The sequence below is a fragment of the Camellia sinensis genome, chromosome 1, assembly GCF_055761805.1.
Source record: "Camellia sinensis isolate YWXY chromosome 1, ASM5576180v1, whole genome shotgun sequence".
Taxonomy (NCBI): domain Eukaryota; kingdom Viridiplantae; phylum Streptophyta; class Magnoliopsida; order Ericales; family Theaceae; genus Camellia; species Camellia sinensis.
In genome coordinates, this window is record NC_138961.1 from 33,408,413 (window position 1) to 33,432,925 (window position 24,513).

At 35.2% G+C, this 24,513-nt stretch overlaps 7 protein-coding genes across 20 annotated transcripts; 4 read left to right on the plus strand and 3 right to left on the minus strand.

The window, feature by feature from the left end:
• On the plus strand, positions 1-5,341 carry LOC114305557 (uncharacterized). 13 transcript variants are annotated; one of them, XM_028250663.2, is made up of 6 exons: positions 1-561; positions 3,876-3,972; positions 4,067-4,191; positions 4,319-4,394; positions 4,701-4,760; positions 4,995-5,341. In XM_028250663.2, the coding sequence occupies exons 1-5, from the start codon at positions 415-417 to the stop codon at positions 4,715-4,717; spliced, it is 462 nt and encodes a 153-aa protein (XP_028106464.1). In that variant the 5' UTR covers positions 1-414; the 3' UTR covers positions 4,718-4,760; positions 4,995-5,341. The 13 variants fall into 13 exon arrangements, 8 of the variants coding, with proteins under 8 accessions (XP_028106464.1, XP_028106465.1, XP_028106466.1 ...); XM_028250664.2 differs by having other exon boundaries at positions 2-561; positions 4,984-5,341; XR_003644416.2 differs by having other exon boundaries at positions 4-561; positions 4,319-4,416; positions 4,984-5,341.
• A 154-nt stretch (positions 5,342-5,495) lies between these two features.
• Positions 5,496-6,514, minus strand: LOC114305560 (uncharacterized). The gene is made up of 2 exons (XM_028250670.2): positions 5,812-6,514; positions 5,496-5,678 (listed from the first exon to the last, which is right to left on the minus strand). The coding sequence occupies exons 1-2, from the start codon at positions 6,149-6,151 to the stop codon at positions 5,662-5,664; spliced, it is 357 nt and encodes a 118-aa protein (XP_028106471.1). The 5' UTR covers positions 6,152-6,514; the 3' UTR covers positions 5,496-5,661.
• Positions 6,515-8,555: 2,041 nt separating this feature from the next.
• On the minus strand, positions 8,556-13,160 carry LOC114305558 (uncharacterized). Of its 2 annotated transcripts, XM_082875934.1 has the most exons (3): positions 9,527-11,494; positions 9,057-9,449; positions 8,556-8,936 (listed from the first exon to the last, which is right to left on the minus strand). In XM_082875934.1, exons 2-3 carry the CDS (start codon positions 9,394-9,396, stop codon positions 8,920-8,922), a joined length of 357 nt encoding a protein of 118 aa, XP_082732060.1. In that variant the 5' UTR covers positions 9,397-9,449; positions 9,527-11,494; the 3' UTR covers positions 8,556-8,919. The 2 variants fall into 2 exon arrangements, with proteins under 2 accessions (XP_082732060.1, XP_028106470.2); XM_028250669.2 differs by having other exon boundaries at positions 9,057-13,160.
• A 215-nt stretch (positions 13,161-13,375) lies between these two features.
• Positions 13,376-14,274, minus strand: MEE60 (maternal effect embryo arrest 60). Its single transcript, XM_028250671.2, has one exon. It carries the CDS (start codon positions 14,130-14,132, stop codon positions 13,560-13,562), a length of 573 nt encoding a protein of 190 aa, XP_028106472.1. The 5' UTR covers positions 14,133-14,274; the 3' UTR covers positions 13,376-13,559.
• Positions 14,275-15,331: 1,057 nt separating this feature from the next.
• On the plus strand, positions 15,332-16,009 carry LOC145790497 (uncharacterized). Its single transcript, XM_082868441.1, has one exon. The coding sequence runs from the start codon at positions 15,332-15,334 to the stop codon at positions 16,007-16,009; it is 678 nt and encodes a 225-aa protein (XP_082724567.1).
• Positions 16,010-16,827: 818 nt separating this feature from the next.
• LOC114305569 (uncharacterized) lies at positions 16,828-19,807 on the plus strand. The gene is made up of 3 exons (XM_028250679.2): positions 16,828-17,855; positions 18,420-18,819; positions 19,559-19,807. The coding sequence occupies exons 1-3, from the start codon at positions 16,828-16,830 to the stop codon at positions 19,805-19,807; spliced, it is 1,677 nt and encodes a 558-aa protein (XP_028106480.2).
• A 1,912-nt stretch (positions 19,808-21,719) lies between these two features.
• Positions 21,720-23,069, plus strand: LOC145790557 (uncharacterized). The gene is made up of 4 exons (XM_082868667.1): positions 21,720-21,764; positions 22,289-22,412; positions 22,522-22,601; positions 22,746-23,069. The coding sequence occupies exons 1-4, from the start codon at positions 21,720-21,722 to the stop codon at positions 23,067-23,069; spliced, it is 573 nt and encodes a 190-aa protein (XP_082724793.1).
• Positions 23,070-24,513: the final 1,444 nt, after the last annotated feature.

The window sequence follows — 24,513 nt, forward strand, 5'->3', positions numbered from 1 at the left end:
GACAGCTCATTAGAGCTGGTTTTGAGCAGCTCTAATTAGAGCTTTCTAGCATAGTCCTAAAGTGAAAATAACTTCAAAGCACCAAACAAATCTTGGAACATGATCAATTTAAGTTAGTGATGACTCGAGGCCTATAAATAGCAGAGACCGTTTGATTTTCTTGACAAACTGAGAACTTCACGTGCTCTCTCTGTTCTTCTTCGCCTCTCTGTCTCTCTGCTCTGCTTCTCTGTTACTGTCTACCTCTCTCTCTGTTTCTCGTCTGTGCAAAATCTTATCCATTTCACTTTTGTGTCTGTGTCTGTGTCTGTGTCTGTGTCGGTGGGTCGTTCAGAGAGATATACATCTATTAATAGAAAGGTAGTTAATATAGTTGGTGAATTGGTTGAGGAAAAAAGGAAATTGGTAAGTAAGATGGAGAACACAAAGCAAGTGAGTGGTGGTGGTTCATATTCATCTTCTTCGTCATTTACTTTGGATCTCTTTGGTCCCAAAGACCCCTCGTCATCTTCTTCATCCTCCACCGACATTTTTGGCTCTGTTTTTGGTCCACCCTCTACGGTAACTCCCATTCTACAACTCCTCTTTACATTTTGGATTTTATTGCTTTGAATATTTATGTGTTTTCTTTTGGATGAGGTTTCTAAATTCAAATATACTCGAAAAAATAATCTTCAAATTCTACTCTTTTTTTTTTTTTCTTTTTTTTTAAGGGATATGATTCAAACATTAAAAGTTATTATTATTTAATGGATTTAGATTTATTTTTATAGATAATTTACTCAAAAATTACTTAAAAATAAATTATTGAGATCGACCAAGTAGAGTTAAGGTGGGTTGTAAAATAACAAAAATATAAAATATAACTAGTAAATCACAAAATTGTTCCTCCATTAGGCTCGACAATTTTTTTATAAATTAATTTTTTTGTTAAATTTGCTACAGTACCTCAACAACTTTGTTGAGGCACTATTCATTAACTACATGATTTATTATTATTTTTTTTAGAGCAAAATTGGGCCAAAATCTTTAAACCAGTCGTCCACCCGGATATTCCCTGGATATCCCACTGGATGTCCCATGAGTGCCTGTAGCAGAAGAAGAAAAAATGCCAAAAATTAGTCTAACTGGTCGACCGGTCGGTCAATCGACCAACAACAATTTTTTTTTTTTTTTGGCATTTTTGTATTTTTTAAGAATTATGTGGATGACACCTCATCAATTTAATAAAAAAAAATAAAGAATAACTAATACAATAAGAAATTAATATTTTAATAAGATTGAGTTAAAATAGAGAGTTTGATACAATGAGTATTAAAAAGATGACTAGCTAAAATAACAAAAATAAATCTTTAGTTATAATTTGACTCAAAATTTATTGAGACTGAGACTGATATGGATGCTCTAATCCGCTAGAGAAAACCTCATCCATCTTTTAGACAATTTTCTCTCCGGTCTAGTACTTTGGGCCCACAATAGTATCCGTTAAGATAATCTATGTGTTCATCTTTTTATCTCTATCGGTAGATCATTCATAAAAATATTAAATTAATCTTATAATTGTAACTATAGGATGTCATCATTTTTTTAAATGATATTATTATTATTATATTTTTATTATTTTTAAAATTCCATCTATTTGTTTAATATAAATATGATAAAATCATGTCATTGTAATTATCCCATTAATCTAATTAATTTTTGGAAAATTTGGGGTTGTGTGGGGTGTCCTAAATAAGTGCACTTTTTATCTTTTTGGACTAAAAAATTGAGGAAAAAAAGATGAATATTTGGGTTAACTTTTTGACTTTTTACGAAAAAATATGTATTAAAAAATTATATAAATAAGTGTGTAGGAGAAAGTAATGAAGTAGCACATACACTTTGGGCAGTGTAGTGGGCTGGTTAGGAGATGGAAAATGATTGCCTCTTTTTCGGGCTTGAATTGGACGGTGTTGTTCGGCCTGTGGGGGCCCACTATGAGTCCCGTTTTGCTAATCGGAACCGTTCAATGTGTAGAACTCGTCAAATACTATATGTTTGTACAAAATCACGTCAATTGGATATTGATAGCTATCTGATCGTGTTAGTTTTTTTGTCAACTGTTAACTATAACACCATCCATTTTTTATACAAAACTGATTTGATCATGTAGTTAACGATATCCGATCAACGTGATTTTTTATAAGTATTTAGTACTGAACGACTTCTACATATTTTACGGTTCAGATTATCAAAACAGGACCCGTGATGGGCCCCCACCGGCCCAACATTACCATCAAACTTAGTGAATATATGTATGTAGTTTTTTTTTTGTTCCTTTTATTGTACTCTCCTTTCAGGTCAGTATCTAGAGTGGTGTAAAATTGATTTGTATTAAAATATTATGTATATAATTTTTTTATATTTTTAATTTGTAAATAGTGATGACTTTTTGATTTTTTTTTGTAACTTTTTGACTCTTTAGATTTTTTTAAACACCCCAATCCAGGCAGTCAAAATCTCTCCATTGAACCATTATTTGGTAAAAAAGGACAACCCAATTTATTTTTGTTCATAAACCCCCTAAAGAGAAAACACATAATTGAATAAGAACATAAAATATCTTCTTCTTTTTTTTTTTCTTAGACAATATTGTCAGAGTAACTTGTTACTGTGAACCAGAGTAAGACAAAGTAAATAGAATAATTGTCAAATAGAGTAACATGTTACTGTTACTGTTTACATCAATTTCAATGGTAATAAAAAAAAAATTATAATTTCATAGTCAACATGGATCTTATTTGATATATCTCGATGAGAGAATTCTAAAAATATTAATTTTATTAAAAACCAACATATACATCAAAAGTTATATTATTTTAAAGTTTAATATTTTGATAATAATAACATTTAGACTTTTTAAGAAAAAAAAATTTATACTTATCCTTGATATTTTAAAATTTTATTATGATAAGATTTTAACCAAATCCCCTATTATTTTTCTACATTTTCTAAGTACATAAGATAAAAAAATGAAGGTTCAAATCATGTTAACAGATACTGTATGGGCCCAAAAAGCTGAATTGGACTCATCCAATCACAAGCCCAACTTAGGAGACGTTGCTCACATTTTTTTATACTATAATAACAGGGTTTTTAGTTTAGCCCTAAATTATTTATTCATAAATTTCTATTCACCTGCTTATATTCTACTTAATTCAAATTATTTTCTTATATTTTAATAATTTATGAGTAATATAATTATCAAAATACCCCTAATTATAGTATGCGCATTAACAGTGTAAATGTTACATAATGTGAATATTATATGAATGTTCACATCACTAAATTGTAAAATGTTCAAAAAATACTTTAAATATAAGGATTAGGATTTTGTGGACCAAATATCCATATAATAGGACTTATTGAAATATAAGAATGTATTATGAATTAATTGGGATACAAGTAGTTAAAAAATGATTTTCTAATAAATCTCCCTTTAGTTTAAGGTCCTGATATTAAGATTTTATAAGATAAATGACATATACAATTTTCACAGTAGTTGAGGTCCAATATTTTCACAAGAGAAATTTTTAGTATTTCATAGAAAATTTTTCAACTTTTCACAGAGAAATTTCTCTAATAATATTATTGAAGGATCTTAACGAAAAAAATATATATATATTAGACCTCTCCTATTACCCAAAGTTAAAGAGGGATGCTTCACTAATTTTTTCATAAATAAATTAGCACTTTCAACAAAATCTGATTTTAGTTCTTTTTCATTATTCCGTTTATCTGGCGTTAATGACACTAACGGAAATTGACAAGTGTATCATTTTATGAAATTAGGTAGCAAGTTCTAAAGTGTTAATATTTTGTTCTGATTTTAGGGTTTAGGGAAGGATTCTTCTCACACTGGATTTATGGGGTCAATGAAAATGCAGGATTTTGCAAGTCAATATGGCATTGCCAAACATGGAACTCCAGGTTTGAGAAAAACTCATCAAACACCAATAAACACCTTCTATTTTTCTCACCAAATTATTTTTTTTTTAAAGTGTATATCTGGTCTATATTTCAGATAACATGAGTCAGAGAGGCAAAGGTGAAGCTTCAGTAGAGCCATGTTATTTCAGCTCATCAATATACTATGGTGGCCAAGAAGTTTACCCACCAACTACCCACACCACTGTTTCTCAGCATATTGTGAGTATAGATATAGCCCTTTTTACATTCACTAAAAGCAAATACATATTCGACACTTATAATAGAGATTAAATGACTACACTACATAACATCACTGATTTTTCAAACATTTTCACTACTTGATCAGTTCAAGAAAGATGGGAGAGATGATGATCCAAATGGAAGTAACTTGAATGGTGCTTCAAGAGGAAATTGGTGGCAGGGTATGATTGCTGACGATTTGTAGTAAAGCGTATTCTCTCAAGTTTTTTTTTTTACCAAATCCAAGTTCATAGTAATTTTAAACGTACTTCCCAACCACATGTTTTGTGAATTCATCATTAAACAAATCAGTTTGGGAAATAAGTTCAAAATTACTTGAATTTGGGAAATTAGATATATATATATATATATTTTAAAAAACGTGAATTTGGTAAATAACTCGTATTCTATTCTTGGGGTGGTTTTATTTTTATTTTTTTTGGCGCAATATTTGCTGATGTTTTCAAATATATGTTCTTTTCCTGCAGGGTCACTCTATTACTAAGTTTTGCCTTCGTGTCATGCCAAGTCCCAATCCACAGAGAAAGGTAATTTAGAGTCAACGATTTATATGGAGAATTTGTATTTATATTTTGCTAAAAAAAACACCGTTGCTCTAGAATTGATGCGTTCTTTTTGGCAATTTATTTATTTATTTTTTTTTTTTTAGGACAAAAGTTGATCATTATTTTTTGTCTAATGGCTCAATCAATTTGATAATTTGAAGCACAGTGTGGGCTCTTCAATGTTTTTTATGGTTCCTAAATTCAGTTAACTTGCAGAGGGTTGGTGATAAACTCTACAACTATCTTCACTATGTATGAGCACTGCAACTGTCTTCACTCTCTATAAAGCCTATAACTGCAACGACTCGCAAACTGTTGGGGTTTGTTCTCACTGTTTTTCTTTTCTTTTTTTTGAAAAAAAAAAATTGTCTGGGACTCTACTGGACAATACAGGCCAAGTCTTCTATATGAGCCAACAATCTGAGAAGTTTAGTATAATTTTTCAGTACTAGTTGTAGCTAACTTAAGTTATTTGTAATGGAACTGCTGTAGTTGTTTTTAGCTTTGGCTTGTGTTGTATGCATAGCTCCTTTGATGGTATATGTCCAAAACCTATTCATCAATTTCATGTTCTTCCTCAGTTTGATTTAGGTTCTTTAGATGTCAATATGATTTCAATTTTGAGTTGGCAGGCTGGACTAGGTTTCCACACAAACAAACTGAATCCAAGCCATACACATATACTGAATCCATCATCGACGCAACAAGAAGCATCTCTTATTACAACGACAATTTTATTTTTAATCACAAAAGTTTGGATATGACAGTAACTTTATTAGCACGATACACTTGCTAGGATAACACAACTCTAGCAAGACTAACAACACACTGGTTACTCTGTATGCCATATCCACAAGAAGAGATGACTTCTAGTCTTCAGTCTTCAAGGTAAGGTATAAGCTGCAACACCCAATTCAGAATTAGAGTGCCAATTTTCAAAAACAAAAAACAAAAAAGAACATTGCAAAGGTTGGAAAAGAAAAGATTGATCAGAAGTAAATGAATTGATAAACAAAAGTAGTAAATATCGAACCTCCACACTTATAACCAATAGGACGATCAGCAATGTTACAACGCTTGGAAATGGTCATGGCGACTTCAGGCTTGACACCGGAAATTTTAGCAGTGTTAGAAAGCATAACAGCGCAGAGGCAGGGAGGGTTCTGGTCCAATTTCTTCACCATAAGGCAGCAAGTACTGGAAGGCGTAGCATTCGCATCCATTGCTGCTGGTCCACATGGAGCCAATTTCAAAGCTTCTGCATCCGGGGAAGATTTTCCACACTCCCCAGCACCACCGACTCCATCGAAATTAGTAATGCCCAGAAACAAAAGAAATCCAAGAACACAAATGTACTTCATTGGAGCTTCCATCTCTACACTACAATGTATGATCACTTAGAACTCCATTGCTTTATACTGAAAACAAGACTAGCAAGTGGCTCACCCACAAAGTCATGGTGGAGGAAGCACTAGAGCAAATTTATTGTTTCTATTGTAGCACTTATTGGGGTTTATCTGGCCATTTTAGCCCAGTGAACAGTCAACACCTGCTAAAGTCATTAAACACATCATTCTATTTTCATTTTTGAAGATGCAAGGGGGGTTTTATGAACAACTTTCGGCTTGGCAGCAACAAGAATCCACTCTGAGATTTATGGAGCCTTAGGCGGGCTTTGAAAGTGGGCCTTCCTACGTATATTTTTTTATAAAAAAATTACGGATAAAATAATAAGTTACCAATAATTTTTTTATTATTTAGTAGCTACAAAAAGTTTCCTTACACATATAACTATTAAAATTTATTTTCATATATTAATATACGAAAAAAAATCATTACAAAGACTTAAAAAAGATAAAATAGTGTCTTGTTATATTATAGTTTAGCAATAATCAACACAAACAATATAATTCATTGATATCTGATAACAAAATGATTAAATATTGTAATATGATATCTAATAGCACAATCATAATTCACACAAATCACAATCCACTAATTATTTGATAACAAAACCCAAATTATTAGTAAAAAAATGGGAGAAAAAACTAAAGCAAAATTATTCAATTAAATTATTAGAAAGAGAGAGGGCAAAAAAATTAGGGCAAACAAAATTAAGGAAAAGAAATTAGAGTAAAATTATTCAATTATAATATGATAAAGAGAGATGGCAAAAAAATTAAGATAAAGTTATTTATTCTATTAAAATCTTGACATTAGATTCTATTTGTACTCATTATATCATACATATTTGTTTGGACTAATTATATAAATTTTTAACTAGACCTAACAATGATTATATATATATTTTTTTAATTTGGCCCAACAGATTTTTTTGAGCAGCCTTTTAGACAGGGTCCCAAACAATAAAAAAATAAAAAATAAATAAATAAATTGGGCTTTGAACTTTGAATATAATATAAAACTAATATATTTGGAGCCTTATTTTGGGTCAAAATTTGAGAGCCCTAAACACAGTTCTTAGTGGCTTTAGCCCAGGGTTGGCCGTGCAAGAATCAAATATCAAAAACCTCTTGCTCTAGAATACCGATGCATTCTTTTTGACAATTCGGTTTTCTCATTTTGCTTAATTAGTTTGAAGATTAGAAGCACAGTGTGGACTCTTTCTTTCGATGTTATTTTAGTATGCTTATTAGATGTAATAGCTATTAGTTGTTTGTAACAGAACTGCAATAGTTTTTAAGATTTGGATTGAATGCATAGCTCGGTTGAGGTGAAATGTAGATATTTTACTTTCTCTTTCTCTCTCTCAATGTGTTAAGTAAATACATAATTTCGAGAGTAATCAGATCAAAAAAAAAAATTTTAATTATTTGCGACGGAAGGTTGTCTTAATCAAAACCTATGGAAGTATTTGTGAGGGTAAGGTTATGGTGGCAAATAATCCTTGTTTATTGCAAAAAAATAAAAACTAAAATTCCGTCATAAAAATTTAACTATTTGCGATGGCATAATGTTACAGTCACGAAAGGGTGTGTAAAATAACCTCGTTTTATAAATTAATTGAATGTTTACGGCGGCATAATTTTGCCATCGCTAATAAACTTTAATTTTGAAATGAGCATAATCTACAAATGAGCTTTCTTGAATTTTGATGAATGATTAATCTAAGTTGTGATTTTTTCTCATTTTTTATTTTAGGAAGTGCCCTTTAACTGAATATATAAAATCGATTTGTAAGTAGCTTGAAATATGCATTTTGTATTTAGTTTGAAATGTGCAAGGAATGTGGAAAACTTTATGGTATATCTAATGGGTAAAATGATTAATTACAGCAGGGGCAATGCAATTTCAAAAATTATGAGGGAGGTTTGTGTAATTATCAGATACCTCAGGAAATGTACATGTAATTAGCCTTAATTTTTTTTTATGCAAACAGTTGTGTGGTAGAGATGGAAATGATTCCTTTCCATACCATTATCTTCCATATTCCTATATATTTCATTTTGTAAACATATTCTGAACTCACAATGACAATTAGAACCGTTCATCATGCACCGTTCATAAAAAAAAACAAACTGTTGATCATGCAGGTACTGAGAGAAACCTTCAAGTATACTGTGCCCTCAATGAGATCATCAATCTTGTGATCAAGGTATCAATATTTTTTGCCTTAGGTTCTTTAGATGTCCATATTATTTCAATTTCAAGTTAGCAGGTTGGACTTTGTTTCCACAGTATTGAGTGCTAACAATCAACACAATCTGAATGCAAACCATACACAATCCATCATCGATGCAACTGCAAACAATCTGATTACCACAGTAATTTGTTTATTAATCACGAGTCTGCACATGACAGTGACTTTATTAAGGTAGATATACTTGCTAGGATAACACAACTTTAATCACAAGGTTCGACACGACAGTAACTTTATTAAGGTAGATATACTTGCTAGGATAACACAACTTTAATCACAAGTTTCGACACATGACAGTGACTTTATTTAAGCTAGATGCACTTGCTAGGATAACACAACTTTAATCACAAGTTTGGACACGACAGTGACTTTATTAAGCTAGATACACTTGCTAGGATAACACAACTCTAGCAAGACTAACAATACACTGGTACTTTGTATGTCATATCCATGAGAAGATGACTTTGTGGTCTTCAGTCTTCAAGGTAAGGTATAAGCTGCAAGACACAATTCAGACTTTTAGGACTAAAAAAATAACAGCAAAGATCAGAAAAGAAATTATTGATCACAACACAGAACTAAATGAACTAATCAACAAAAGTAATGTGGTATCAAACCTCCACAGTTATAACCAACAGGACGGTCAGCGAGGTTACAACGTTTGGGAATGGTCACAGCAATTTCCGGCTTGACACCAGAACTTTTAGCAGTGTCTGAAAGCATAACGGCGCAGAGGCAAGGGGGATTCTGGCCCATTTTCTTGACCTGAAGGCAGCAAGTATCAGAAGGTGTAGCTTTGTCATCCATTGCTGCTGATGCACAAGGAGCCAATTTCAAAGCTTCTGCATCCGGAGAAGATTTTCCACATTCGCCAGCCCCGTCGACTTGCTCAAACTCAGCAATGCCCAGAAGCAAAAGAAACCCGAGAACACAAATGTACTTCATTGGAGCTTCCATTTCCTCAATGTGATGTGTGTAGCTCAGATTCTTGCACTACAATGTATGAACACCTACAACACCATGGGCTTTTATACTGGAACAAGACTATACTGGAACAAGACAAGCAAGTGGTTCAGCAGGAGCTTACCAGAAAACCCATAAAGTCATGGTGGAGAAAGCACTAGAACAAATTCATTGTTTCTATTGAAGCACTTAATCCATTAAATATAGGTATAGGAGTCATCTGGCTATTTTAAGCCAATGAACACTCGGCACCCAAGTCATCATTCACACTACTTTTTTTTGTCCTCAAAGATACAAAGGAAGCTTATTATGAACAACTGTCAGCTTGGCAGCAACAAGAATCAAAGATCACAAAGCTACCTCATACTCACTCTAGAAGTCTATATCTCACCAAACCCAACGAGTAGCTGCTTTTGATGAACCCATTTGAAAAATCATGTCCACTAATGATCCTGCAACACTAGTCAACCCCATTAGTAATATCGTATGAAGCATGGATACTCTGAAATGGTCCCCGTACACGTATCGGATACGGATACACATCCGATACGGCGAGATATGTATACTAGTATCCCAAATTTTTTTTTAAAATCTTTTGAATTTCGGATACGTGAGGATACTTCAAGGATACGCTTGGAATACTTTCGGGATACGGAGGGGCAAAAAAATAATTTTAAAAACTTGTAATGGGGTCACTGTGTAAATTAACAAAAGCAATCTAAATAAAACAAAAAAAAAAAAACAAACAAGCAAACCCTAGCTCTTAGCAACAACTCGAACAGCAGCAACTCTAACTCTCTATCGCGATTCGCAAACAGCAGCAACAAACCCTAGCTCTCACTCTCTATCACGATTCACGAACAGCAACAACTCTGAGTCGTCGTCGTCGTCGTCGATCAAGGTTCGTCCTCTCTCGCTCTCGCTCTCACTCTCACTCTCTCTCTCTCTCTCTCTCTCTCTCTCGCTCTCTCTCTTGCTCGCTCGCTCTCACTCTTTCACTTTTCTGTCAATGTCACTCAATCTCAATCCCTCTCTCCCGCTCGATCTCACTCTCTCTCTCTCTCTCCCTCTCACTATACTGATCCCTTTGAATTTCTTTTTTTTTTTAGCTTAGCTAAGCTAAGCTATTAGTACCCACTTTTTATTTCCTCAAAAGAGAACATCAAAGAGCCTTGTGAGGTTTTTTTTTTTTTTTTTTTTTTTTTTTTTAATCATTGAAAGGGTAAATTTTTTTCTCCCTTAATTTGAATTGCATTATGGTTGTTATGGGTCTTTTGCTTTAGGTTTTATTTTTATACATACTACATTACTAAAAATTATAAAAATAATATTTTTTACAAACGTATCTCCGTCATGCCAGTATCTTAGTTTTTCAAATTTTGCCGTATCGCCGTCTCCGTATCATATCGTAACCGTATCTGTGCTTCCTAGGTAATATCAATTAAGCATAAAGCTTCGCTAGTAACAAAGCACAATCTGAAAGAGTTGAAAATGAAAATTGGGAATTGCATCAATACTACCAAAAAATGTTTCATCAAGGGGCTGGGAAAGATCTAGGTGTTAAGTAGTCTGGCAAATTATGACTAACCATTTGTTAATATGAATTCTAAGAGCATCTCCAATGCATCCTCCATAACTTCAAATATAAAAGATTTGCTCCTCCAACCCATCCTCAAAATCCATCTCTATTTGGGAGGAGGATGAGTTGATCCTCCATATTTGGAGGGAGGATGAAAAATAGAAGATGCCCTCCAAAACACTATACATTCTATATTTTTTATCATATTACAAATAACTTTTAATATGTAAATTTAATTTTATAAAATTCGCATCATTAAAAAGTATGAAATCATACCTTTAAAATGAGTATAATATTAAATATATTTTACAAAAATTTTAAAATTAAATATTTGTTAATGAACAAAAATTACTTTTTGATGAAGGGAAGATGAAGGTTTGTGGTTGGAGTTTGAATGAATAGTAACATTCTCTATATTTACTTTTTGAATAAAAAAAATTATTTTCATCCTCTTAGTGAGAGGATTGGATTGGAGATACTCTAAAGAGTCGGAGACAAAGACGAGTAAAAAAAAAACACGATTACACGCAAAACTGATGAGAGTTGATCTTTCTCCTATAATGCTGTCAATATTGAATTTTTCATTTTTTGTACCTTCATACTTCACAAGCAAAGATAATCTATCAAAGAATCTTACATTATAAAAGTTTTAGACATTTTGAATAAAAGGTACCTAGACGAGGCCCAATCTTTGTTTGGTAGTAACCAGTAGAGGTGGGGCAAGCATCCACTTGATCCACCAAAACAAAATGACCTAAATCAATCCGCCACAGAATGGACGGTTTCAATAGTCCCAGCGGACAAATGCGGATGCATTTTTCCCAATCTAAGTTCGGATAGATGGCAAATGAGAGGCCACCTGACCTAATTCGATCCGCCAATACTTCTAAGAAAATAAAGTTATGCTTTTATACTTTGTGTGTTAAAAAAGAATTTTTATTTAGTAATTATATTTGCTATTTATAAAAAATGAAGAATTAAAAATTTTGTGTGAAAAATAGTAAATAATTATTGAAAAATAGTTCGAAAACACACCCAAAACAGTAAAGCCCAAACCGCCAAACCAATCCGCATCCACCTGCACGGCCTGCTCAATCTACATCCGCCCGCACGGCCTGCTCACTCTGCATCTGCTAACCAAGTAAATAGACGCAGATTTATTTTTTTCCAATCCGCTAAAGTTCGAACAGATGGTAGATGAGAAGCCACCCGACTCAACCCGATCCGCGAGCACCCCTAATAACCATGGTTCATAAGTGAAGCAGTTAATTATTTTTTTTCAAATTTTCTATTTTCAAACATAAAAACAACAGGGCAATTGGTGCCATTGGTTTGCCCAAGAAGAGAGGCTGATGCTTGCAGCTCCCCAAATACAAAAATTGAAGTTCTTTTCTATACCTTGGGGTTCAACACTGAAGGGACTTGTAAGTTCTATTCATTTTTCTGCCTTCAAAGTTTTCTTTTCTTTTCATACTTTACAAAACATTGTTACAGATTCTTACCCTGACCACATAAACTCCCAAACTAGGCAATCTCCTTGCTCTTAAACCTCAAAGTGGAAGCTCATCCTCACATCCAACAAATAGTACATCCCCCCATGTCTCACAGCTATGCATCATTACAAGTTGATTGTAATATTACAAAGTATAAGTACCTACGCATTGATAGGTTCATGCCACAAATATACAAAGGCAACTCAGGTTGCAACAAGAGTTCTACATCACAATTTAGATATGTTTTTTATATCATAAATATATTGTGACAAATCAGGTCACAACAAGAATTCTACTTCACAATTTCCTTCTTCTTTTTTACCTTTTTATTTTTTACTACAAAATTTCGCGACTAATATAATATGATAGGGATATGAACATGGTTCAATTGCAGGTAGCAACTTTTAACAGCATACCATCTCATAACAAAAGACACTAAACTTTATATAAGCACCTATTAAAAATTCAAGAAGAAAACAAGAGAGCTTCAATAATTGAAACCCATGAACTCCACATAAATATCCAGCTATCACCATCACCAAGTTATTTTGGCTCTATTCCACCACAAATCATTACACTAATGTTCCATCATACCGGACACTAACATTATGTTTGTTTTGATTTTTAGCAGTTTTTAACATTTGGTACCACCACAATTTTTAAGGCAATGTCTACATTCAAATACACTAAGGCCATGTTTGTTTGGGCGGATTGGATTAGCATTCCCATGACTAATAGTCCTAGGACTACGAATCTGTTGGATTATGTATCCTATCTTAACTAATAGTCAAGTTTAAAAATAATTAATCCCTACTTCAATTGTTTAACCAAACACCAGATTAATAATTTTATTGGACTATTAGTCCAATCCCAAGCTCATGTTCACCCAAACAAATAGTAATTAAAACAAAATGCATCTCTCTCCATAGATTCAAATATATACAATTTCACATATACCAGCAGATTGGGACTCAAATTTGGATTAAAACAGAAATATCTAATTCCATTAACACGACATTCTCAATTCAAACAAATCGCTTTTTAAATCCAAAATCCGACCCTATCAACAAAACCCAGAAGAAACCCTAGCGAGTAAAAGCATACAAAACAGCACAAACATAGATGACAAGAGCAGAGGGAACCAAGATCACGAGAGGAACGACAGCTCCATAGCTATGAGAGCTCCCACAAGCCAACGTCCCAAGCTTGATCTGCACCACGTTGACCAAAGCCAACATGAGGAAAACACACCCGCAAACCGAACCCGCAGCCGAAACCAAGTACCCGACCCGAAGAACGCCCCGATTGATTTGACCCAGATCGAATGTGAGGTCACTGATGTGGTAGGAGCGGTGGTTCCGGGTTTGGTTACCCGAATTGGAGATCCGAATGGCTTGTTTGATGCCCAAGGCGACGAGGCTGGAGAAGAGGAAGGAGCTGAAGGAGTAGACGTGGAAGGTGACGAGGTCCTCCGCGATTTTGGGGGTGGCGGCGCAGGATTGATCGGCGATGAGCCAGTTGGAGGAGTCGTAGGGGTTCCAAGCCAAGCCGATGAAGACGGCTAAGGTGAAGAGTGAGTTGACGTTGACGATTCCATCGAGAGCTGTTATGTGGATGCTGGTGCTGAACTTGGTCGGAGCCGAGTCGGAGTCGGCCATTTTTTCAGAGTTGATCGGACGGTTGAGATGGTTTTAGATCTGGGTGATCGGGTTTTCTTTGTTTATGGATGTTAAATTAGTAAGATGAAGAGATTGCTTTTTCGAAAGGGGTGTATGAACACTCTGACTGTTGGCAGAGTGACGAAGACGCAATGAACTAGGGAATATTGCCAACGTGTTACTCAGCCTTCGTTCGGGACTTACCTTTTTAATAAAAAAGTTAAAAAATTATTTTTTTAGTCAAAAAATTAAAAATTCATATTAAAAAATTAAAAATTATATTTTCTCACTATTTTTTACAAATCTTTTCGTAATTAGCTAAAAAATCATCCCAAACATATAAGTTTTTTTTATCTACTTTTTTAGCCAAATAGTTAAAAAATTACTAAATTAGTCTGTTCCCAAACGAGGTCTCACTGTCGGAATTAATAATTAATTTATGAATAAATTATATTTTACCTTATAAAATTTGATAAAACTCACTTTGCTTGGTTCCCATTTTTTAAAAACAGTTTTCAAAAAATTTTACACTCTTATTTTTCGTGTTTTTTTGTTTTTACTGAATTTTTTTTAATATTTTATGCAAATTTTTTACTTTTTAGACACACCTAACATAAATACACCTAAAAAGTAAAAAAATTGTAAAAAAAATCTTTTAAAAATTCACTAAATACCAAAAATACAAAAAAAAATACAAGAATTTAGTACATTTTTTATATTTTTATGTATTTCTTAATTTTTTAAAATATTTTTTCACAATTTTTTTACTTTTTAGACACACCTAAGTAAGGTGTATCTAAAAAAGTAAAAAAAAATGTTTAAAATTTTAAAAATATTCACTAAAAACAAAAAAAAAAACACGAAAATCAAAAAACTCAGTTTTCAAAAAACTTAATCTAAAAAACTCAAACCAAACACAGTGACTAGAATTTCATCTGAGATTTTTGAAATGACAAAATCTCCCTTTCAGACCCTTCTTTGAACAATCAAAACTAACATGAAAACATTTCTTTTCTTTTCATCGAAGATTATGGTCTTTCTTAGCAACTCTCTAGTCCATCCAGCCGTTCTAAAAATTCAGATACGAAAACACACGACGACTCCTTTGGCGATTTGAAGGTGGCCTCACGCGAGGAGCAAGATCACCTCCAACAAAGCACTAAGAACTCAAGGCTAATGGCGATCTGGATGATGAGAACATGGCTGATCCCCTTTTGATGCAGGGGTTTAATGCTCCAGATCTGCTCCCCAAAGCACCTGCGATTAGGTCTTTCAATAAGGCTCTCACTAATCGACGGTTTAACAAAAGGGCTTTTGATGATGATCTTGATCGCCTTTCTACGGATGATTTGGGGATTGGTTTCTTTCTTATTAAATTCCAAATGAAGGAGGATTGTGCTAAGGTTTATACCAGTGGTCCTTGGATTATTCTTGATCATTATCTCACGGTGAGAAAGTGGACGCCAGATTTTAAATCTTCTCAGGCTTCAGAAACTTCCACTGTTATATGGGTTAGATTTCCTTTACTCCCCATTGAATATTATAATGAAAAGGTTCTCTTCCACATTGCTAAGACGATTGGGAAACCGCTTAAAATCAACATCAATACAGCTACTTCTTCCTGTGGAAAGTTTGCCAGGGTCTGCATTGAAATCGATCTTAGTCAGCCTCTGTTGTCCCGTTTTGCGATTGGTAAGTATATTTATGGTATTGAGTATGAACATGTACACTCTTTTTGCTTCGGGTGTGGTAGAGTCGGTCATCGAGTAGGGAGTTGTGCTGCTACTCCAACTAAGATTTCCGGTGACAACAATTCAGCCAGAGCTCTAGGTCATGTTTCGACCGTTGGAATAGAGGAGGTGGCGAGGCCCATGTAATCTGTAGATGGGCCCAATTCTCATAATGACCCAAATATTGCTACAAACCCCGATAATTTTGGTCCATAGATGTTGGTGAGTAGGAAAGGCCCTACGAATAGTGTTGGGCTGAGATTGGAGACCAGAGTTGGGTTTAAAGGGAAAGCGCATGCCAAGGGGCAAGGGAGACCACTTCAGCCAAACAAGACTCAAGGAGCTAGCTCATCCCTGCCCCACACCCAGTTCTTGTGATAAAACCGCTGCTTCTAGTTCAGTTTCTGATATAAAGGTATCCTCTCAGAATAGCTTTTCTGCTCTAGCATGTACAGAGGAAATGATCATTTCCAATGCACCTCTTGCGTGTACAGATGAGCTGATGGGAAATTCGGAGGCAGTTAGACCTACTCCCTGTCCTCAGCTTCCTGCGGCTGGAAATTCATCCTTGGTTCAGTCCCCCACCCTTGACTCGAACTCCCTTATCCTTCAAAATAAGAAACCCCCAGACCTTCCTTCCTCTTCTTCTGAGCTGTTGAATTCCAAACCTTCGAGTGCTGAGAAACATGGAGATACCAGAAGAGAATCAACACAAAATCCAGTTCAGTACGATCTACCTTGCATTAGATCAATAGAAAGAAGCAACTCACCTAGTAAGTTCTGTTTGGTGGATTGGAGAAGTTCGCCTCATAATAGAGAGAGAAAAGATGAATCCCTATGGCAGCAAGAACACCATAGTCAAGCTGAGCTCCATCAACTCCGATGTATTCGATCGGCTGAAAGTAAGGAAAATTTTGGGAACCCCTGATTTCGGTCCCCTTCCGTCCTTTCCTAACCCTATGTCAATGAAGTTACTTATATGGAATTGTAGAGGAGCTGACAACAAAGTTTTTAAAAGAACCATGAAAGAGCTTGTTCAAACCCACAAGCCATCTATCCTGGTCCTGATGGAAACAAAGGTGGAACTGAGCTCTTTAGGGCAGTTCTTCAACAAAATGAGGTTTACAGCCTCCTCCCATGTAGATTCGGTAGGGCGCAGTGGTGGTATATGGGTTCTTTGGGACCCCTTTCGGGCGACGGTGAAACCCTTAGAGGTCAATGCTCAGTTCATTCATGCTAAAGTTCAAAGAGATAATTTTGAAGACTGGATTCTTTCAGCTATCTACGCCAGCCTCAACCGCAGAAACAGGGACCTTCTTTGGGCAAACTTGGAAGCTATAGCAGATAATATGACCTCTCCATGGTTGGTGGCAGGGGATTTTAATGATATTGCATCCCTAAGTGAAAAGAGAAGTTTTTCTACTAATATCAGCCAAGCTAGGACCCAAAAATTCAATGCAAGGATGAATAGATGCAATCTTATGGACCTGGGATGCTCTGGACCTCATCTCTCCTGGTCTAATGGCAGACAAGGCATGGCTAATACCCTTGAGAGACTCGATAGAACAGCTTGTAATTCTGAATGGCGCCTTGCTTTCACTGAAGGGGCCGTTCGTAATCTTCCTCGGGCCTACTCAGACCACTCTCCTATGGTTGTGTACACAAAAGGTATGTCTTCTCTCATTCCCTCTGCTAGGCCTTTCCGTATGGAAGCTGCCTGGTTCACGGATCCTGAGTTTAAGTTACTTGTTAAAGAAGCTTGGAGCACTAGCCATAATTCGATTCCCGAAGCCACGGTTTTGCTTGCTAAAAATGCTATTTCTTGGAATAAAACCCATTTTGGAAACATTTTTCGTAAAAAGAGATGGCTTTTGGGGCTAATTGAGGGTATCCAAAAATCCCAATCCATTAAGTATTCTCATAATCTATTTATTCTTGAAAAAGATCTTGATAAAGAGTTTAATACCATCTTGTATCAAGAAGAGTTATTGTGGTACCAAAAGTCTAGATCTAATTGGATCTCCTTGGGGGATCGTAATACTAAGTTTTTTCACATTTCAACGATTGCCAAGCGTAGAAGATCCAGGGTGTTTACCCTAAAAAATGCTCAAGGGGCCTGGATTTCTGAGTCCTCTATCTTAAAAAACCATGTCCAATCTTTTTTTGGGTCCCTTTTCTAAGCCGATCAGCATCTGAGATCTCACCGTGTTTCTACCATCTTGCAATTGAAAGTTAGCCTTGATTCCAACCGTGCCATCACTAGACCTGTTATTGATTTAGAGGTGTGGGATGCTATCAAGAGCATTAAAGCCTTCAAAGCCCTTGGCCCTGATGGTATCCAATCCATCTTTTACCATACTCATTGGGATATAGTGGGCCCTTCCGTGTGTAAGTTTATTTAGAATTGTTTCTCCTCTAAAAGAGTCCCTGATGATTTTAAATACTTCCTTATCACCCTTATCCCTAAAATTGATAATCCTGAGTCTATTCATCAATTCAGACCCATCAGCCTTTGTAATGTCTTGTATAAAACCCTCACTAAAATCTTGGTTTGTAGGCTTAGGCCTCTTTTAGCCAGTATTGTTGGTCCTTTTCAAAGCAGCTTTATTCCTCAGAGCATGACTTATGATAACATCATTATAGCTCAAGAGATCATTCATACGCTCAGACGGCTTAAGGGCAAGAGGGGTGATATGATCTTGAAGATTGATTTAGAAAAAGCTTATGATAACGTGTCTTGGCATTTCCTTTATCAGACCCTTGTTGATTTTAACTTTAATGATCATTGGATTGAATTGATTATGAATTGTGTTACCAATGTTAAAGCTTTGGTTCTATGGAATGGTGAGAAACTTGAGGAGTTTCCTATAGAGAAGGGGTTGAGACAAGGTGACCCCCTATCACCATACCTCTTTGTGTTATGTATGGAGAAACTCTCCAATATGATATCTGAGAAAGTTCATCAAAATAGGTGGAAGGGTGTTAAGCCTTCTTGTAAGGGGCCTCTCATCTCACACCTTTTTTTTTGCTGATGATCTCTTACTGTTTGGGAAAGCTTATGTGAGTAATTGTAATACCATTATGGAGGTGCTAAATGATTTTAGCGCTGCCTCTGGTCTTAAGATCAGTTTAGCTAAATCTAAACTATTCATTTCTCCCAATATTACATGCCATGAAGCTAGGAGTCTTAGTAATGTGTGTGGCATTTCCTTGACTTCTGATCTTGGAAAATATCTTGGTATCCCTCTTATCCATAAGAGGTGTAATCGTCACTTCTTTCGGTTTATTACGAATAAAATTCAATGTAGACTTTCCAGTTGGAAATCGAACTTGCTATCCTTGGCTGGGAGGTCTACACTGGTTTAAGCTGTCTCATCTGCTTTGCCCTCTTATGCTATGCAAACTCTTACTCTTCTGGGGAGTATTTGCAATGATATTGATAAATCAAACCGTAACTTCCTCTGGGGAGATACTGATACTAGTAAGAAAGTCCATCTTGTGAAGTGGACGAATGTGTGCCAAAGTAAAAAGATGGGGGGGGGGGGGCTTGGCCTGAGAAGGGCTAAGTCTCAAAACTTGGCTATATTGGCTAAGTTGGGTTGGAAAATTTTGATTAAGGAGGACTGCCTTTAGGTTAAAGTCCTTGAGGCTAAATATTTTCCTAACAGTGATTTATTCTCGTATTCTAAAAAAAAGTCTGTATCTCACATTTGGAGAGGTATTCTCCAAACTAGAGCTATATTGAAGAAATGGGTGAAATGGTGTGTGGGTGATGGTTCCCGTATTTCCATTTGGTATGATTGGTGGTGTGGTGATGAGGCTTTGGCTTCTATTTTCCCCAATCATCCTCTTATAACTTCTGATAAGGTGGCCTCTCTTTTAGATGTTGAGGATAACTGGGATATGGATGTGGTCCACACTAAAATACCCAGTGAGGCTCTCTGATGTGTTCTGAAAGTAACGCTACCGCGTTTTGTTACATTTCCTGATAGTCCTCATTAGAGGGGGTCTATTGGGGGAGGTTTCTCCACTGCTACAGCTTGTAGAATTGCTTCTAATCAAATGGATGAGAATATGGATTTTGAGTGGGTTTGGAAACTGAAAATTCCACAAAAACTTAAATGTTTTCTCTGGTTGATCCTTCTGGGCAAGCTTCTTACCAATGATATGAGAATGAGAAGAGGATTGTCTGATAATGCGGAATGTCCTCGGTGTGGTTTCCACACTGAAGATAATGAGCATATCTTTCGAAACTGTGTGGTCACTAAGGCTATTTGGAGCAATGTGGCTGGTAACCCGTGGCTATCTGCTGATAGCCAACTGGGTCTTTTCTCTTGGATCAAAAAGAATTTGAAACCTCGGCAGCTTGTTGACCCTTTTTGGAATCTTCTTTGCATTGCTTCTCTTCGGCAAATTTGGCTTGACAGGAATAAAAAAGTTTTTGATCATGTGGATCCCATTTTGAATCAGTCTTTATACCTTATTCATAGTTATGCTAACCAGATTTTGCAAGCCTTTAGTATGAATGTTGCTTCCACCTCACAGATAACCCCTCTAATTAAATGGTCTCCTCATTTTTCAGGGAAAATTAAGCTCAATACTGATGGGTGTGCACGAGGAAATCCAGGGGATGGAGGCTTTGGTGGAGCCTTTCGAGATGAAGCAGGATCTTGGCTGTCCGATTTCTTTGGCAAGCTCGATAACTGTTCTAGCCTCGAAGCTGAAATGTGGGGCATTTATCGCAGCCTGACCATTGTTTTGAAGAAAGGACTCCGTGAAGTTATCATTGAAACCGACTCTACTATGGCTGAGGAGCTTCTGACCAAAGGCCCACCTCCAAGTTGTTCATTCCGTAGCATCATTGAGGACTCTCGCCACTTGCTGCAACGCTGCTGCTGTTCCATTCAGCATATCATGAGGGAAGCTAATCAATGTGCAGACATTCTTGCGAACATGGGAGCTGATCAAGCTGAATTTCTAGTGGTTGTGGAGGAGCCACCTGCTGAAGTGCGTAGCCAAGTCCTTGCCGATATGGTGAGAGTGGTTTATAGGAGGCTGTAGTGCCTCTGTTTTGTTTCTTTTCTACTTTTGTTTCTTTTTCCTATTCCGCTGTACCCAAAAAAAAGAATAATCAAAACTATTTTGGTTCAATTTTTTTTTTTTTTTCCTCCATAGAGTTTTTTGGGTAAGTACCTCCATAGAGTTGGATTCCCTCTAGTCTCTCGTTTGGATTTGAGTGGCCGTTTGTTTTCAGAAGTAGAATGAAAGGAATTGATAGTAAAGAAATTAAGTAAAATTATATTTATTTTGATGATAGTTGTTAGTATGCAGATTGTTAAATTACTACCCTATAAACGAAATATAAACCATTAAAACAAATAAAACTATGATTTTTACTTAACAAAAAATACAAAAATATTAAACATTAATGTTCAAAAAAATGCCCAACATGTAATAAAAAAAAAAAAAAAAAAGTGCTGCTATTAGCACCTGCCAAAATTCTCTAGACTTCCATTTTATAATTTTTTTTTTATTACAATTATACCTTAAAGTAAAATTACATTAAAAGACATTATTTAACGGAACACCCACCTATCAAATAAGAACTAATACTCTATAATATTGGACATCCAACCTCACCCCCACTCCCACCTCCAACTCCAACTATACGTATTCCATGTTTTTAAACCATAAACCTATTACTTTTCATAACCAATCAATATAAACCCTAAATCTATTATTTTTCATAATCATTTGAAACCCTGAATGTGTCATCTTCATCATCAACCCTATTAAACTTGAAAGTTTTGCTTCAAGTATAACGTATACTTCATTACTTATTTCACTATGTAGAACAATGGAGGACGAAGACAACAATTCTAATGAGATCAGCGTTCCATTGGTAAGTTTATCTGTCTTAACATTCTCAGTCATTTTCGGTAGTTCTTATTTTGTTCGAGCTATTCAGTATTAGTTTTTCGACTGTTAAGATTATGTTCAGTAATACAGTATTGAACATAATCCTTTCGTTCAATACATAAGTTTCGAATATTAATGCAGATAGTTAGTACTGTTAAATCAAATATCATCTCTATTTTTGGCACTGTTAAATTGAACAAAACCATTAGTTTGGGGACTGTTGAAATGAACATCATTTTTTCAATTTTGAAATTACATTCACACTTGTTTTTAGGGTGATGCTTCGACTAGAGGTAGTAAGGTTGATTCAGAACTTATAATAGATTATAGTAATGAATTTATTACTCATGAAGTGGGTCTTTGATTGTTTTACAAATAATGTATCTTTTTTATGTGCAATAATTGGTTAGTTTAATTTATTTATTTCAGATATTCAAGAGTTGAGATGAGTTAATCCGATAGGCACGTCAAGTTAGAAGAACAAATGGATTCGTTATTGTCGTGCAGAAATCAGATGAGGGTGGTATTCGTGGTAGGAAGCTAAGACTTAGCATAGCTTATGAGAGGAGTGGATCTTATAAGGACACTCGAAAAAACAACAAGCCTAAGATAAAAAAAGCAAGACTGACTGGTACAAAAAAAATGTGAATGTCCTTTTTTATTGAAGGGCAAAAAATTAGCCACAAATGATGACTGGATATTGATAGTTGTTTGTGGTGTGCATAATCATCCTACTGTAGAATATTTTGAAGGTCATTCTTATGCTGGAAAGTTGTCACGTGAGGAAACCTCTTTGTTGGTAAACTTGCCGAAGAGTATGGTATGACCGAGTGAGATATTGGTTACATTGAAACAACATAATGATGCAAATGCTTCCACAATGAAGGCAATTTACAATGCACGTCATTGGTATAAAGTTGCTCAGAAAGTTGGGAGATCTTAAATGCAACAACTATTAGGTCAGTTAGTGGTAAACAAGTACATTGAGTGGCATAGGAGCTGTGCAGATACTGAGACAGTGACTGATTTGTTCTTTGTACATCCTACTAGTTTGAATTTGTTACGTGCATTTCCAAAAGTATTGTTGATGGATTGTACTTATAAAACCAATCGATATTGGCTGCCCCTTCTAGAGATTGTAGGTGTGTCATCGACAGACATGGCCCTTTCAGTTGCATTTGCATACCTTCAGTATGAGAAAGAGGATAACTACACATGGACACTTGGTATTTTGCGTAATGTCATAGATGAAAATACTCTTCCTTCTGTTATTATCATAGATAGATAGTTGGCCCTTATGAATGCCATATGTATGGTGTTTCCTAGAACTACAAATTTGTTGTGTAAATGGCATATTAGTAAAAATGTGCTTGCTAATTGCAAAAAAGCAATGTCCCAAGCACTTTTTGTGATAACTTAACCCGTACTATGCTTAATTATGCATGTAATTATGTGTTTGATATGAACTTACAAGTTAAAGTATATGAATTATGTGAATTTGGACTAATATCTGTTGAATGTAGGAATATTTGTTGCAATTGGAACCTTGAACTGAAAATTGAAAGCCTTAGAGGTGCGATAAGCTAAAACCGACTTTAGATCTGTAATTAGCATGATTTATAGATCTTACGGAGAAATTTTGAAAAATTACAATTCGTAATGTTTAATTAGCCTAAATTATATATCTCTAGCTCACTAGCTCTCTTGTATTCTTCATTCTTGTTGGGAATTGCTAGAGAGTTGGGTTAGAGAGAGAGGAAGAGAGGCAGCTAGGATTTTGCTAGAGTTGCAAAGGGTAAACCTTAGATTTGAGTTACGGTTTGTTAATTTACTTCTAATCTTTGTCTCTAACTAATATTTGTTATGAAATCAATAAGAAATTAGGAACTTAAGCTAGGGTTTTGAGTTATATGGTAGCTTGAGCTAAAGGCATGAAATTGAACTCTAATCTCTCCATCTTTGTTTGATTTAAGTTCATTCTTGTGATTAACCCATGAAACAAACCCTAAATGATTCATGAAAATAAGATTTGTTGGAAGATTATTCATGGATATATGTATTTTGAACTTGTATGTTGTGAAATCTTGAATTTATGAAAAGATGAGACTTTAATTTTGAATTCTAAGCAAGACTGATGTGTTTGAGTTGTAAGTACACTTGTATAAGGTTAGTATTTCATGTTTTAAAGGAAGATTACATGAGATCTTAGCTTGAAATTGGGTTTGAAAACTCAATCTTTGATGAATTTTTCGAACTATCTAATTTTGCCCAGACCACATGAGCGGCCACGGAATCCTCACGAGCGGAACATGAACAAAAACAAGAAATTGCATTCTGCTTAAACCAGAGCTCGAGCAGCCCAGTAATTGCACGAGCAGTCAAAGTGGGCGCATGTGCGGCCAGCCTTGTTTTAGCTTATACCTGGTAACTTCAAAAAAGCATATCTCCTTCATTCAGACTTTGTTTTAGGTGCTTCTTGAGCCTAAATTCAAGCCCTAGAAGTATAGTTTCTAATGGTGGTGGTCTTACATCCAAATTTTAAGTACACAAATAGATGTGCTCAAATTAGTGAAGACTGTTTAATTTTTTTTAACCGTTTCATGTCATTTCCTACCCTAATTTAGTTCCCTTTCGCTTCTTGCTATTTCCTTAAACCTTAAATCTGTAAACATGATATTTTCAATGGAAAACATATGAGGTTGTTGTAGGAAAAATTAATTTAAGTCATGAAC